Below are 16,000 nucleotides of genomic sequence, written 5' to 3'. Positions count from 1 at the left end.
GATGCTGATGGTGAGGATGATGGAGGAGATGGAGGAGGATGGTAAGGATGATGGAGGAAGAGGAGGAAGATGATGGTGAGGATGATGGAGGAGGAGGAGGATGGTGAGGATGATGGCGGAGGAGGATGAGGATGATGAGAGCTGCTGTGGTGAAGAGGAGGAGGATGGTGAAAAGGATGATGATGGCTGCTGTGGTGAGGAGGAGGATGATGAGGATGACAGAGGAGGAGGAGGAGGATGGTGAGGATGACGGAGGATGGCGAGGAGGAGGAGGGTCAGGCCAGGACAGTGTGGTCGCGCAGCAGGCGGTGCAGGAGGCCGAAGGACGGGCGGTCGGCAGCGTCGCGGGCCCAACAGCGCAGCATCACCCCGTGCAACGCCGCCGGGCAGCCCGGGGGGCAGGGCAGGTACTCCTGGGGTCACGGGGTCACGGGGTCAATGGGGGTCATGAGGGTCACGGAGGGTCACGGGGCAACTGGGAGTAACTGGGGTAGTGGGGAGTAATGGGAGTACTGGGGGGAACCGGGAGTAACTGGAATAGTTGGGAGTACTGGGGGCAACTGGGAGTAACTTGGGTAGTGACGAGTACTGGGAGTAACTGGCAGTACTGGGGGCAACTGGGAGTAACTGGAGTAGTGGGGAGTAATGGGAGTAACTGGGAGTGATGGGAGAGACTGAGAGTAACTTGGGGGAACTGGGACTAACTGGGGTAGTGGGGAGTACTAGGGGGTTAACTGGGAGTGATGGGAGTAACTGAGAGTGATGGGGGTGACTTGGGGTAGTGGGAGTTACTGGGAGTAATTGGGGATGAGTGGGAGAACTGGGGTAACTTGGAGTGCTGGGGATGACTGGGAGTAACTGGGGTAATTGGGAGTGACGGGGGGATAACTGGGAGTGATGGGAGTAACAGGGCCCATGACCCAATCCCTCCCAGTGCTCCCCAACCCTCTCCCAGTCCCTTTCCAGTGCCTTCCAGTGCCCCCCAGTCTCCTTCCAGTCCCTCCCAGTCCCTCTCAGTGCCTCTCAGTCCCCTCCCAGTGCCACCCAATGCTTGCCATCTCCCTCCCAGTGCCTCCCAGTCCCCTCCCAGTGCCTCCCAATGCCCCCTAGCCCCCTCCCAGTGCCTCCCAATGCTTGCCATCCTCCTCCCAATGCCTCCCAGTGCCTCCCAGATCCTTCCCAGTGCCTCCCTGTGTCCCCCAGTACCTCCCAGTGCCTCCCAGTCCTCTCCCAGTACCTCCCAGTGCCTCCCAGTTCCTCCCATCTCACTCCCAGTGTCCTCCAGTGCCTCTCAGCCCCCTCCCAGTGCCTCCCAGTCCCCTCCCAGTACCTCCCAGTGCCTCCCAGACCCTTCCCAGTGCCTCCCAGTTCCTCCCATCCCACTCCCAGTGTCCCCCAGTGCCTCCCAGTCCCCTCCCCGTGCCTTCCAGTCCCCTCCCAGTCCCCTCCCAGTGCCCCCCAGTGCCCACCTGGCGACCCTGGGCGCGGAAGTGGTGCCCAGCGTTGGCGATGACCTGCTCGTCGCTGAGGCGGCCATAGGGCTGCTCGCGGCACCGCGTCAGCACCTCCCACAGCGTCACCCCGAAAGCCCAGGCATCGCTGGCTGGTGTGAAGGTCCCCTGGATGGGGGGGAAGGCGGGGACGAGCATGGACACGCCCCCTCACACGGACACACCCCCTCAGACACGCCCGTGCAAGCCCCGCCCACCCACAGACAACCTATCCCCATGTTGCGGCCCAAATCCCCTCAAATGTCCCCCAAATCCCCTTAACTCTCCCCCTTCTCGCCCAAATTGGCCCAATTCTCCCCAAATCCCCTCTTGAATTTCCCCAAATCCCCTTAATTCTTCCCAATTTTGCCCAAATACCCGTCAAATTTCCCCAAATCCCCTTAATTCTGCCCAATTCTTGTCCAAATCCCCCTGAAATTTCCCCAAATCCCTTTAATTCTACCCAATTCTCCCCAAATCCCCCTCGAAATTCCTCAAATTCCCTTAGCCCCACCCCCTTCAACTCCACCCTCTCTAACCCCGCCCCTTTTACTCTCTCCCCTTTAACTCCGCCCCCTCTAACCCCAACCCCTTTAGCCCCTCCCCCTTTAACCCTTCCCTTTTTGCCCCTCCCCCTTCCACCCTCCCACTTGACCCTTCCCCCTCTAACCCCGCCCCCTGAGGCTCCGCCCCTTCCAATACCGCTCCCAAGACCCCACTCCCGATGCCCCGCCCCTCATGCCCCGCCCACCTATGCCCCTCCCCATAAGCCCCGCCCCACGAAGCCCCACCCCCTTACACCTCACCCCTTCAGCCCCGCTCCCGAGACCCCACCCCCAATGCACTGCCCCCTATGCCCCACCCCCTTATACCCAGCCCCCTAGGCCACACCCCCTTATGCCCCGCCCCCCTAGTCCCCGCCTCAAAAAGCTCCACCTCCCGAGGCCCCACCCCCTTACACCTTGCCCCTTCCAACCCTGCTCCTGAGACCCCACCCCCTGATGCCCTGCCCCGATGCCCCGCCCCTTTATGCCCTGCCCCATTATGCCCCGCCCACCTAGGCCACGCCCCAAAAGCTCCGCCCCCCCGAGGCCCCACCCCCTTACGCCTCACCCCTTCCAACCCTGCTCCTGAGACCCCACCTCCTGATACCCTGCCCCCGAGGCCCCACCCCCATATGCCCCGCCCCCCAAGGCCCCACCGCAAGAAGCTCCACCCCCCGAGGCCCCACCCCCTTACACCACCTCCCTTCCAATCCCGCTCCCGAGACCACACCCCCGATGCCACACCTCTTATGCCCCGCCCTCCTAAGTCCTGCCCCAAAAAGTTCCGCCCCCTGAGTCCCCACCCCGTTACACCTTGCTCCTTCCAACCCTGCTCCTGAGATCCCACCCCCCGATGCCCCGCCCCTTTATGCCCTGCCCTATTATGCCCCGCCCACGTAGGCCACGCCCCAAAAGCTCCGCCCCCCCCGAGGCCCCACCCCCTTAAGCCTCACCCCTTCCAACTCTACTCCTGAGACCCCACCTCCCGATGCCCTGCCCCGATGCCCCACCCCCACATGCCCCGCCCCCAGAGGCCCCACCCCCTTATTCCCCGCCCCCCGAGGCCCCGCCCACCATGAGGATGCACTCCCAGGCCATCCAGCGGATGGGCAGCAGGGCCCGGCCCCGCACCCGGTAGTAGTCGGCGGCGTAGAGGTGGCGGCTCATGCCGAAGTCGGCCACCTTGACGGTGAAGCCCTCGCCCACCAGGCAGTTGCGGGTGGCCAGGTCCCGGTGCACAAAGTTCAACCCCGCCAGGAACCGCATCCCCGAGGCGATCTGGGCCCCCACGTGCAGCAGGGTGGGCAGGCTGGAGGCGGGGCGTGGCGTCAGAGGGGGCGGGGCTTAAAGGGGCGGGGCGTGAAAGGGGTGGGGCTTAAGTGGGTGCGGGTGGGGAGGGGTGGGAGGAAGCTCTGGTGGCCTGGAGTGGAAAAGGAAGGGATGGGGCTGAAGTGAAGGGGCGGGGCCAAATAGGAAGGGGCGGGGCTTAAGGGAGGCGGGGCCTAAGGGGTGGGGCTTGGGAGGGCTGGGGTAGGGAAGGGGTTTAGGGGAGGAGGAGGGAGCTCTGGTGGCCTGGGGTGGAAGAGGAAGGGGTGGGGACAAAGGAAAGGGGCGTGGCTAAGTAGGAAGAGGCGTGGCTTATGGGGTGGGGGTTGAGGGGGTGGGGCTTAAGGGGGTGGGGGTTGGAGACTCTGGTTGCCAGGTCCCGGTGCACGAAGTTCAACCCCGCCAGGAACCGCATCCCCGAGGCGATCTGGGCCCCCACGTGCAGCAGGGTGGGCAGGCTGGGGGCGGGGCGTCAGAGGGGGCGGGGCTTAAAGGGGCGTGGCGTGAAAGGGGTGGGGCTTAAGTGGGAGGGGGTGGGGAGGGGCGGGAGGAAGCTCTGGTGGCCTGGAGTGGAAGAGGAAGGGGTGGGGCTGAAGTGAAGGGGAGGGGCCAAATAGGAAGGGGCGGGGCTTAGTGGAGGAGGGGCTTAAGGGGGTGTGGCGTCAAGGGGGTGGGGCTTGAGAGAGTGGGGTTGGGGAGGGGCTGGGGAAGGGGTTGAGGGCACTCTGGTGGACTCTGGTTGGTGGAAGAGGAAGGGGTGGGGTTAAAGGGAAGGGGCGTGGCTAAATAGGAAGGGGTGGTCCTAAGGTAGGCGGAGCTGAAGGGGATGTGCCATCAATGGGGCGGGGCTTGAGGGGGTGGGGTTCGGTTGGGAGGGAGGAGGCGGCTCTGGTGGCCTGGGGTGGAAGAGGAAGGAGTGGGGATAAAGGGAAGGGGCGTGGCTAAATAGGAAGGGGAGGGGCCAAATAGGAAGGGGAGGGGCCAAATAGGAAGGGGAGGGGCTTACAGAAGGCAGGATTAAGGGGGTGGAGCTTGGGAGGGCTGGGGTAGGGGAGGGGTTGAGGGAGAGGCGGGAAAGGAAGGAGCTCTGGTGGCCTGGGGAAGAGTAGAAAGGGGCGGGGCTAAAGGGAAGGGGAGGAGGCAAAGAGGAAGGGGAGGGGCTTAAGGGGGAGGGGCTTAAGGGGGTGGGGCTTGGGAGGGTGGGGTGGGTGGGGCTGGAGATAGGAAGTTGCTCTGGGTGCCTGGGGAAGAGGAGGAAGGGGTGGGGCTAAAGGGAAGGGGCGGGGCCAAAGAGGAAGGGGCGGGGCTGAAGAGGAGGGGGCGTGTTTTGAGGGAAGGGGTGGATCCAAAGTGAGGGGGTGGGGCTAAAGGGAGAGGGGCGGGGCTAAACGGGAAGGGCTAAAGAGGGAGGGAGGGGAGGGGCTTGGCTAGGGGAAAAAGGCGGGGCTTATTGGGAAGGGGCGTGGCTTCTAGGCACGGGGTGTGGCTTGTGGGGCGTGGCTTTCAGCCAAGGGGAGGGGCTTATAAACATGGGGCGGGGCTATAAGGAGAAGGGGTGTGGCTGAAGAGGAGGGGCATGGCTTGCAAGAAAGGGGTGGGGCTGATAGGCGAGGGGGTGGGCAAAACAGGAGGGGGCGGGGCTTGAGGAGGGGAGGGGCTTGTGGAGCAGTGGGTGGGGCAATGTGGGGTGGGCGGGCCCAAAGCAGAGTAGGCGGGGCCAAAGTGGAGCAGTAGAGGGCTGGGCTTAAAGGGGCAGGACCCCAAAGGGAATTGAAGGGGGAGGGTCCCTCAAAGGGGGTGGGGTTCAAAGGGGGCGTGGTTCGAGGGGGCGTGGCTCGAGGGGGCGTGTCCTACCTGAGGGCGGGGCCGCGGGGCCCCCCCAGGAACTGGTGGAGGTCGCCGTGCTCCATGTACTCGGTGATGATGCAGAGGGGGCCGGCCCCCGCGCACACCCCCAGCAGCCGCACGATGTTGGGGTCCCGCAGGCGCCCCAGGGTCCGCGCCTCCTGCAGGAAATCCCGCCTGGAGCCCCCCCCCCCCCCAATTTCCCCCCCCACGTCAGCCCCACACACACCCCCGGGGGGGGGGGCACCCCAGGGCTCACATGGGGTTACACCCCACATCTCCCCCCCACGGCCCCTCGCACACCCATGGGGCATTGCACCCCTATCACACCCCCCTTGAACACCCTGGGGGGGACCCCCCACATCCTGGGGGGTGTCACACCCCACATCCTGGGGGGGTATCACACCCCACATGCCCCCCCTCACCCCCATGGGGCATTGCACACCCACACAGCCCCCTTACACACCCATCACCCCGGCTTGCACACTCATCACACCCCTTGCACGCCACCGGGGGGGGCACCCCACATCCAGAAGGGGGGGGGGGGGTGTCACACCCCACATGCCCCCCCACCCCCTACCCCTCGCACACCCCCATGGGGCATTATACACCCATCCCGCCTCCTTGTACTCCCCTTGCACACCCATCAGACCTCCTTGCACACCCCAGACCGGCACCTCGCTACCCTGGGGGGGGGGGGGGCCCCACTCCCCACATGCCCCTCCCTCACACCTCGCACACCCCCATGGGGGTTCGCCCCCCCCCCCCCCCCCCCCCCTTCACGCCCCACCCCCGCCCCTTACCTGGCGTTCTTGGTGGCATCGGGACGCAGGACCTTAACGGCCACCAGGAGGGGGCGCCCTCGGGGCAAGTCGGGGGGACGGGAGAGGGGGGGCAGGGCCTGGGGATCCTCCACCTCGCACAGCAGCACCTGAGGGGGCGGGGCCTCAGCGGGGGGCGGGGCTAAGACCCCCAGGGGGCGTGACTAACCTACTGGGGGCGAGGCTACCCCATGGGGGGGTGCCTACTCCACAGGGCGGGGATAAACTCGCCGGGGGCGGGGCTAGGTTTGCCTGGGCAGGGCTCGCCCTAAGGGGGCGTGGCTTCCTGTTTGGGGGCGTGGCTGCAGCTTGGGTGGGGTCAATGGGGCAGGGTTTATGGGGGAGAGCTTCTGAGGGGGTGTGGCTTATAGGAGAGGTGTAGTTTATAGGGGGCGTGGCTTATGGGGGTGTGGCTTCCATGCATAGGTGTGGCTTATAGTAGGGGCGTGGCTTCCCTGAATGGGGGTGTATGGGAGGGGGAGTGGCTTCTAAAGGTGGTGTGGCTTTTAGGGGCAGTAACTAAAAGGGGTGTGGTTTATAAAAGGGGCGTGGCTTCTAGAAGGGGTGTGGGCAACATAAAAGGGGTGGGGTTGGGAATATGGGGGAGGGGCTTGTCATGAGTGGGAGGGACCAGCACCTGGGGGTGGGGCCAGAGACAAAGGGGTGTGGCTTTGCAATGAGGGGGTGGGGGCATGGAATGGGGGCGTGGCTATTTTACACCAGGGGGCGGGGCTGAAGGTGAGGGGGCAGGGACAACGCTGGAAGGGGCGGGGCTTTGTGCAGAGGGGGCGGGGCTTACCTCTCCGAACTGCCCCTCCCCCAGCTTCTCGCGGAAGCGGAGGCGCCGGCGGGGAAAGGCTGGGAGGGCGGGGCTGGGGGCGGGGCCGGGGGCGGGGCCAGCCACAGCATAGGCGGAGCCTCCAGTGATGTCAGCCTCTGCGTAGGCCCCCGCCCCTCCCTCAGGCTCTGTGGGGGGAGGGGTGTCGTGGTCAGTGGGGGCGGGGCTAAAGTGGGAGGGGCTGGGGTACAACCAGGGGGGTGGGGCTTCTGCAATGGGGCGGGTCTTCATCGGAAGGGGAGGGGTGGGCAGTAGAAGGGGTGGGGTTACAGCAGGAGGGGGCTGGGCTGTTGGGAGAGGAGGAGGGGCTAAAGGAAGGGGCGGGGCTGAAAGAAGGAGAGGGAGGGGCTAAAACAAGAAGAGGGTGGAGTCAAACCATGAGGGGTGGGGCTACAGCGAGGGTAGGCAAAAGGAGGAGGGGCTACGGCAAGAGGAGGTGGGGCTTCAGGAAAGGGGTGGGGTTTCTGCAGGGAAGGGGTTACAGCAGCAGGAGGCGGAGCTTCACCCAAAGGGGGTGGAGCTTCACCAAAGGGGCTGCTCATGGGTGAGGGTGGGGCCAAGAGGGGTTGGAGGCGGGGCTCCCCATCGCACCCTCCCCCCCTCTCCCCACCCTTACCATCCGTGTTGATTGGCTTAGCCCCGTCGGGTGGAGCCCGAGCGAGCCCTCCCATTGGCTGGGCGTAGGTGGCCAGCAGAAGCCGATAGGCTGGGTTGGCAAGGGGTGCTGCTGCAGGGGGGTGGGATTAGTTGAGGGGGTGGGACCAGGAGGCTCCGCCCCCCACCCACCCCATCCCCCTCAGGTCCAGGGTGTTCCCAATGCAGGAAGATGGGGTGTTGGATGGACCCTAGTGGCCATGGTGGCCTTGTGGTCTCCATCCACCCACCCACCCATCCATCCACATGGTCTCCACCGATCTCCACGTGGTCTCCATTCACCCACTCCCCCCTCCTTCCATTCCCATGATGGTCTCCATTCTCTCCCTCCCTTCCCCATGTGGTGTCCGTCTGTCCATCCGTCCATCCATCCATCCATCCATCCATCCATCCCTCCCTTCCTCCATCCATTCATCACCTCCATATGGTGTTCCTCCATCCCTTCTTCCATCCAGCCCTTCCTCAATCCATCTACTCATCCAAGTCGTCTCTACCTACCTCCATTTGGTCTCCATCCATCCATCCATCCATCCATCCATCCCTTCCTCCATCCATTCATCACCTCCATATGGTGTCCCTCCATCCCTTCTTCCATCCATCCATCCATCTACTCATCCAAGTTGTCTCCACCTACCTCCAGTGGTGTCCCTCCATCCATCCATCCATGCATGCATGCATGCATGCATCCATCCATCCATCCCTCCCTCCCTTCCTCCACCACTCACTGGGTCCAGGGGGCACTGGGGGCAGCGATGGCCGTGGCCGCGTTGGCTCCTGGTACTCGCCCTGGCCTGGGGGAATGCGCTCGTAGCGGGGGGGGGCCCGGGTGGCCCCCGTCGCGTTGTTGATGACGATGGTGTCACCTGGCACCGAGAGCTGCACCCGCAGCTCATCCTCCGAGGGCCGGCGCTGGGCCTGCGGGAGGGACCCTCAGGTGGACCCAGGTGTCCAGGTGCCCACTTCCTCCCAGTTAAGCCCACCGCCCTCCCAGAGCTTGGCCACTGGATCTGGATGTCCAGGTGCCCAGTTCCTCCCAGCTGAGCCCACCACCCCACTCACCTTCCCCAGTATCTTCTTCCAGTACTGCCGCCAGAGGATGAGGAAGATGACGCCCAATAGGAGCAAGATGATGGCCACCAGGCAGCCAATCAGGATGGAGGTGTGGCTGTGGTCGGCTTTGGCCACTGGCTGCCCTGGCTTGGGCTCCCCGGGGGCTGCCATGGCGGGGGGGGCGGTGGTGGGCAGGGTGCCACTATGGCCCTGCCCCCTCACATCCTGCCCTGTTAAGCCCCGCCCCTTTAAGCCCCGCCCCTTTAAGTCCCGCCTTACCTGGGGTAGTGAGGTTGGTAGCCATGTCCCCATGCCAAGAGTCCTCGGGGACAGCCATGACTCCCGCCGAGGGGTCAGGGGGGGCGGCTGGGGGCCACCCACTGGCACCCACCGCCTCCTCCACCGCATCTGCAGGGAGAGAGCCCCACAGTGCCTTAACGAGGCAGCTAACGAGGGCGGGGGCAGTGGGCAACCCACTCAAGCAAACTGCCTTTCCATTGGCCAACCAACTGGCTTGCAGGGTGGTTGACCAAGCCATCACTCAACCAGCCTCAGCCTAATCCAACCAACTAGTCAAGCAACCAACCAGTTAGCCAACTGGCCAACCAACCCGTCCTTCAGCTCACCAACCAATCACATGGCAATCCCAACATCTAACCAGTCACCCCATCATCCAACTAACTGGGCGGCCAGCAACCAGCTGATCACCCTTGGACTGGTCAACAGCCAACCAGCTGATGATCCAGTCCTGCATCCAACCAACCATCCCACCACCCAACCAGGTCAATAGTCAACCAACCAGTCTCCCAGCCGGACCTTAGACTGGTCAACCAGCGTCCAACCAGTCAACCTCCCCGTTATACAATCGACCATCCCATCATCCAGCCATCCAACCCACCACCCACCCAACCCCCCCATCATCCAACCAACTACCCCATCACCCACCCAATCATCCCATCACCCCACCAACAACACCATCACCCCAACCAACCTTCCCATCACCCACCCAATCATCCCATCACCCAACCATGCCATTGCCCACCCAACCACCCCATCACCCAACCAACCAACTTTCCCACCACCCAACCAATGACTCCATCACCCGACAACCCCATCACCCACCCAACCACCCAATCACTCAACCAATGACCCCATCACCCAACCAACACCACCATCATCCAACCAACTACCCCATCACCCACCCAACCTCCCCATCACTCAGCCAATGACCCCATCACCCAACTAACCACCTCATCACCCAGCCATACAACCTCCCCATCACTCAACCAACAACACCATCATCCAAACAACTACCCCATCACCCAACCAACCTCCCCATCGCCCACTCAACCACTCCATCACCCATCCATTCAACCCAAGAGCCAACCTGCTGGGAGAGGACACCAAGGTCCAGGTAGGTCTGGAGATCCCCTGCCATGGTAAGACTCACCTGAGAGGAAGGTGACCTCACTGAAGAGCATCCACTCCCCGGTGAAGAAGAAGTGACACTGGATGAAGCGGGCCTGGCGCCCACCCAGGGGCACAGTGACCGAGCGGGCGCTGGGGTCCTTGACAGCCCTACCCAGGCTGTGGGTGACCGGGGTGGGCTCCCAGGCCGTGGCCAGGCTCCTCTTGAAGCGACACTCCACCTCCCCAAAGATGCTCACCCCCCGTGTGTGCATGTTGTTGCAGTGAACCTGGGGAGGGTAGGGGAGGTGGTGTGACAGGGCTCGGTCACCATCCCATGATGCCCTGGGGCAGCTGGGGTTGCGGGGTTTGTTAAGCCAAAGCGTCCCCAATGGGAAATTCCAGACCCTTGACATGGTGGCCCCTCATGGGTCCATGCCATGAATGGCCAATCCCACAATGCCCTGGGGCAGACCCTCTGCCCAAACCTCCATGACACCCTGGGGCATCCATTGCCCTCACTCCCATGATCCCTTGGGGTCACCTATTGCCCACCATCCCCTGATCCCCAGCCCCCCCAACACAATGCCCTAGGTCACCCCCTTTCCCACCATGCCCCCCTCTACTGCTATCCCAGCATGCCGCAGGGCACCTGCATGGCGCGGAAGGCCCGGACACCCTCGAACTCGAACTCCAGCTCCACATGGGGGCGGGGGCCGGGGGGCCGACGCCACCCCACGTAGTCGTAGCCCGGCCACAGGCGTCGCTCACGGCTCCTCACGAAGTCATCCAGCCCCAGCACCCCATCCGTCAGCTGGCCCAGCCCCCCAAACTGCAGCCTGGGGGTGGGGCAGGGGACACCTGGATGCCTTGGTCCCTCTGTCCCACCCACCTGGGAACCCCCCACGGAGCAGCCTCGGGGTGAAGGGGTCCCCAGATGCCTGAGTCCCTCCATCCCACCCACTTGGGAACCCACCATGGGGCATATTGGGGGCTGAAGGGGCTCCTGGACACCTGGGTCCCTCCATTCCACCCACCTGGGACACCCCCCCCCCATGGGATCTAGAGCACAATCTGGGGGCAATGGGGGCTGTTTTGGGGACAGCTGGGAACATTGGGGTCAACTGGGGCCAACTGGGGCCAGATGTGGCAATTTGGGGACAGTCTGAGGGTCTTTTGGGACAGTGGGTGACAGTTTGGGGCTGTTTAGGGCCAGAAGGTGACAATTTGGGGACATTTTGGGCTATTTGGGGACACTTGGGGACAGCAAGGAATAACTGGGGACTGCTCTGAGTCAATGGTTGACCATCTGGGGACACTTTGGGGTCATCTGGGGACAGTGGTGGATGGTTGGGGATGATCTGGAGGGACAGTTGGAGCCTGTTTGGAGATGGTTGGGACAGTTGGAGATGACCAAGGACAGTTTGTGGACATCTGGGGAAGTCGGGAACAGGAGGACGTCAGGAAGTCAGGCTGTCCAGGAACAGCCTCAGGACAGTTTGGGGACACTTGTGGATGGTGTGGGGAGACCTGGAAATGGCCAAGGCTGTATGGGGACAGGTGGGGACAGTTTGAAGACTACTGGAGACAGCTGTAGAGGTCCGGGGACAGTCTAGGGACAGTTTGAGGACACTTGCAAACGGCCTGGGGACACCTGGGGGCAGCTAAGTCTAGTTGGGGACATATGGAGAAGTCCAGGGACAGTCTGGGGACAGTTTTGTGACACTTGGGGATGGTTTGGGGACACTTGGAGATGGCCAAAGTCAGTTGGGGACATTTGGGGACAGTTTGAGGACCACTGGGGACATCTGCGAAGGTCCAGAAGCAGCTGGACACAGTTTGAGGACATTTGGGGATGGTTTGGGAACATTTGAGGACGGTTGAGGACAGTTTGGGGCCAACTGGGTGCAACTCTCTTGGGGCTGGTTGGTGCAGGTGACCCTTGGGGACAGTTGGGGACATCTGGGTACTCACGGGCCAACACTGTATCCATCGTAGGTGGAGTCATTGAGGACGACAGGCGTGGGGTCAAGGGCCATCACCTGTCCCCGCGGTGCCGTGTAGGACAGGAGCCCAGCTGGGGACAGGGGACATGTCACCATGGGGCCACCATGGACTTGGGTGAGGGACATGGGGATGGGAACCCACCACCTTGAGGACACCCTCACCATGGGGTTGGGCGAGGGACGTGGGGATGGGGCCCACCACCCTGGGGACACCCTCTCTATGGAGCCACCATGGGGTTGGGCAAGGGATGTGGGGATGGGGGCCTGCCACCCTGGGGACAACCTCACCATGGGACCACCATGGGGTTGGGTGAGTGACGTGGGGACGGAAGCCCACCACCCTGGGGACCCCCTTGGCAGCTGGTGATGGGATGCCCCTGGGAGCAGATGAGGGGATGATGGGGTGGGATGGAGGTGATGGGAGGGTGCCAGGAGGGAGGTGATCAAGGGGAAGTGACAGGGGGGAGGTGACAAGGTGGCCCTCACCATCCCAGGGGCAGCCGTAGAGCTCCAAGCGCAGGCAGACGCTCATGGCGCGGGGGGCCCGGGGGTAGACGCGCAGCGCCCGCGCCACAGGGGGGGGTGCCAGGTCCTTCAGCACCACCCCCTCGGGGTCCTCATTGCCCCCAATCACCTGTGGCACCAGGATCCAGCTGGGATCCACTCCGGGATGAAGATCCCACCACTGGGGACTTCCCTGGTGGCCCCATGGGATTCCTGGCCCCCCATGAGCCCAATGATCCTCAGGGCTCCCTTAGACCTCCTGGGATCTCCCAAGGATCCCATTGGCCCTTGAGATCCCACTGCCCTCCCAAGGATCCCCAGGAATCTCCCAGGGATCTCCCAAGAATTCCATTGTTCTCCAAGGTCCCAGGGATCCCTACCCTCCCAGGGATCTCCCAGGGATCCCACCACCCCCCCAGGATCCCATTGTCCCCAGGGATCCCATTGTCCTCCTGGGATCTCCCAAGCATCCCATTGGCCCCCAGGATCCCACTGCTCTCCTAGGGATCCCCAGGGATCCCACCACTATCCTGGAATCCCAGTATCCCCAGGGTTCCCATTGTCCTCCTGGGATCTCCCAGGGATCCCATTGGCCCTTGAGATCCCACTGCCTTCCCAGGGATCGACAGGGATCCCAATGACCCCTCAGGATCTCCCAAGGATCCCATTGTCCCCCAAGATCCCACTGCTCTCCCAAGGATCCCCAGGAATCTCCCAGGATCCCACCACCATCCTAGAATCCCAGTATCCCCAGGGATCCCATTGTCCTCCTAGGTCACGCCAATGTCCCAATATCCCCAAGGTCCTCAGTCAACTCAGTGCCCCAACATCCCCAAGGTCCCCAAGCTGTCCCCAAGGTCCCCGGTCACCTCAGCGCCCCATCGGTCCCTCCAGCGCAGCCAGCGGTGCCGGTCGCGGCTGTAGCGCAGCCGGTAGGCACGGGCAAACTCCCTGCCGTGGCCACCGGCGTGACGTCCCTGTGTCCCCACCAGTGTCACCACATACAGCCGACCCAGGTCCACCTCCAGGAACTCTTCCTCCTCTGGGAAGACGGGACCCGCAGGACACCAGGCGCCGTCCCCATCACTGCGACCCAGCCTGGGGACACGGGGACGTCCTGGGGACACTGGGGACGTGGGGACACCTGGGGGCACCAGGTGTTGTCCCCATCGCTGTGGCCCAGGCTGGGGACATGGGGATATCCTGGGGACGTGGGAGCACCTGGGGACACCCATGGGACACGGGGACATCCTAGGAACAGTGAAAGGACATGGGGACACCCAAGGTACTTGGTGACAACCATGGGACACAGGGACGCCTGGAGAACATGGGGACACTTGGCAAATGGGGACATACTGGGGACACCTGGGGGAACACATTGACATTGTGGGGACACCCAGGGACTTCTGGGGGCACGGGGACACCTGGGGACATGGGGACACCTGAGGATACAGGAACACTCAGGGGACATGGGGACACCCAGGAGGACAGAGGGACCTGGGGACTCCCAGGGGACATGGGGACACAGGACACCCTTGGAGGACACAGGACAGTACCAGGACACTGGATACTGGGCCACACTGGGACTCCTTGGCCACAGCAAGCAGTGGTGGCTCTGGGGTGGGGACACCGTGGGGACACTGCAGGGCCCTGGTAGGGGATGCCAGGTGGGGTCGAGCGGGGTAATGGGCCATACTGGTGTGTACTGGTGTGTACTGGTGCGTACTGGGCTCACCGGCCGTGGCGGGCGGCGGTGGAGTCGGACCAGGCGCTGGAGGCCGAGAGGCGGCTGTCGGGGATGGAACCGTCCTCCATGCCCAGGGCGAAGCGGCACCTACCTGGGGGACACGGGGGACATTGGGGACACGGCGGGGGAGACAATGAGGGCACGGGAGACACAGGGACATGGGGTGATGGGGGAGCCATGGGGGACACAGAGGGACGTGGGGGACATGGGGAAAACGAGGGACACATTGAGGACATGGTGTCACAGGGGGATATGGGGGACACAGAGGGACGTGGGGGACATTGGGACACGGAGAGAACATGGGGACATTGGGGACATGACAAACATGGGAGACGCGGGGGGACATGCGGTACGTGGGGGACATTGGGACACAGGGGACACAGAGGGGACATGGGGACATTGGGGACAAGGGGAACATGGAGGACACAGGGGAAGGGGGGGATGTGGGGGACACAGGGGGACATTGGGGGGACATTGAGGACACGTCAGGGGGATACACAGGGGTCACAGGGGACACACCAACCTCATCCCCTGCAGACCCCCTATAGAGCCCCTATAGCCCTCCTGCCCCATAGGGCTCCTGTAGGGGACCCACAGAGACTCTATAGGGTATCCACAACTCCGCATGGCCCCTATAGGGGTCCCACAGCCCCACAGGGCCCCTATACACCCCCTATAGCCCTCCCGACCCATAGGGGCCCTATAGGGAACTCCCAGCCCCACGTGGTCCCTACACACCTCCCATAGCTCTCCCACCCCATAGGAGTCCGATACACCCCATAGGGGACCCAGAGCCCTACATGGCCCCTATGGACCCCATAGGGGACCCACAGCGTCACATGGCCCATATGGACCCCATAGGGGACCCACAGCCTCACGTGGCCCCTATGGATCCCATAGGGGACCCAGATCTTCCTGTGGACCCCATAAAAGACCCAGATCCTCCCATGGCCCATAGGGGACCCAGACCCTCCCGTGGCCTCCGTGGCCCCCATAGGGGACCCACAGTCTCATGTGGCCCCTACGGACCCTATAGGGGACCCAGAGCCCTACATGGCCCCTATGGATCCCATAGGAGACCCAGACCTTCCCGCATCCCCTATGGACTCCGCAGGGGACCCACAACCTCCCACAGCCCATAGAGGACCCAGATCTTCATGTGGCCCCTATGGACCCCATAGGGGAACCAATCAACCCATAGGGTCTCACCCAGGTCGAGGTGCCCGTCGAGCTGCAGCCCGGACACCTGGGTCCCCGCGGCCAGCAGCAGGAGGGGGAGGGGCAGGGGGAGGACCCCCATGGTGGCCCCAGCCAGCCCGTGTCACCGCACCTGGGGACAGCAAAGGGACACTGAGACTCACTGGGAGGACTGGGATGGGGACTGGGGGCACTGGGAGGGAACTGGGAGCACTGGGAGGGAATTGGGAGCACTGGGATAGGGACTGGGGGCACTGGGAGGAGTAGAATGAGGACTGGGAGCACTGGGAGGGAATTGGGAGCACTGGGATAGGGACTGGGGGCACTGGGAGGAGTAGAATGAGGACTGGGAGGGAACTGGGAGCACTGGGAGGGAATTGGGAGCACTGGGATAGGGACTGGGGGCACTGGGAGGAGTAGAATGAGGACTGGGAGGGAACTGGGAGCACTGGGAGGGAATTGGGAGCACTGGGATAGGGACTGGGGGCACTGGGAGGAGTAGAATGAGGACTGGGAGGGAACTGGGAGCATTGGGAGGGAATTGGGAGCACTGGGATAGGGACTGGGGGC

General features: G+C 63.5%; 1 protein-coding gene across 1 annotated transcript; it reads right to left on the bottom strand.

Moving 5' to 3' along the window:
- Positions 1-275: 275 nt before the first annotated feature.
- On the bottom strand, positions 276-15,533 carry DDR1 (discoidin domain receptor tyrosine kinase 1). The gene is made up of 17 exons (XM_074164720.1): positions 15,443-15,533; positions 14,222-14,324; positions 13,356-13,584; positions 12,469-12,616; positions 11,951-12,053; positions 10,629-10,815; positions 10,020-10,266; positions 8,849-8,977; positions 8,579-8,733; positions 8,245-8,434; positions 7,476-7,589; positions 6,827-6,993; positions 6,010-6,137; positions 5,216-5,383; positions 3,110-3,344; positions 1,470-1,619; positions 276-413 (listed from the first exon to the last, which is right to left on the bottom strand). The coding sequence occupies exons 1-17, from the start codon at positions 15,531-15,533 to the stop codon at positions 276-278; spliced, it is 2,682 nt and encodes an 893-aa protein (XP_074020821.1).
- Between the last annotated feature and the right edge of the window lie 467 nt (positions 15,534-16,000).

This window comes from Numenius arquata, chromosome 28 (genome assembly GCF_964106895.1).
Source record: "Numenius arquata chromosome 28, bNumArq3.hap1.1, whole genome shotgun sequence".
Lineage (NCBI taxonomy): Eukaryota > Metazoa > Chordata > Aves > Charadriiformes > Scolopacidae > Numenius > Numenius arquata.
The sequence above is the reverse complement of the archived record's forward strand: the minus strand, read 5'-3'. Positions and strand labels throughout refer to the sequence as shown.

What these genes read in the sequence shown, in the direction of transcription:
- DDR1 (XM_074164720.1), bottom strand. Translation starts at nt 15,533, where the DNA reads ATGGGGGTCCTCCCCCTGCCCCTCCCCCTCCTGCTGCTGGCCGCGGGG. An exon ending in CGACGGGCACCTCGACCTGG is followed by an intron (nt 14,325 to 15,442) that starts GTGAGACCCTAT and finishes CGTGTCCCCCAG; the next exon opens with GTAGGTGCCGCTTCGCCCTG. An exon ending in CTACGGCTGCCCCTGGGATG is followed by an intron (nt 12,054 to 12,468) that starts GTGAGGGCCACC and finishes CCCTGTCCCCAG; the next exon opens with CTGGGCTCCTGTCCTACACG.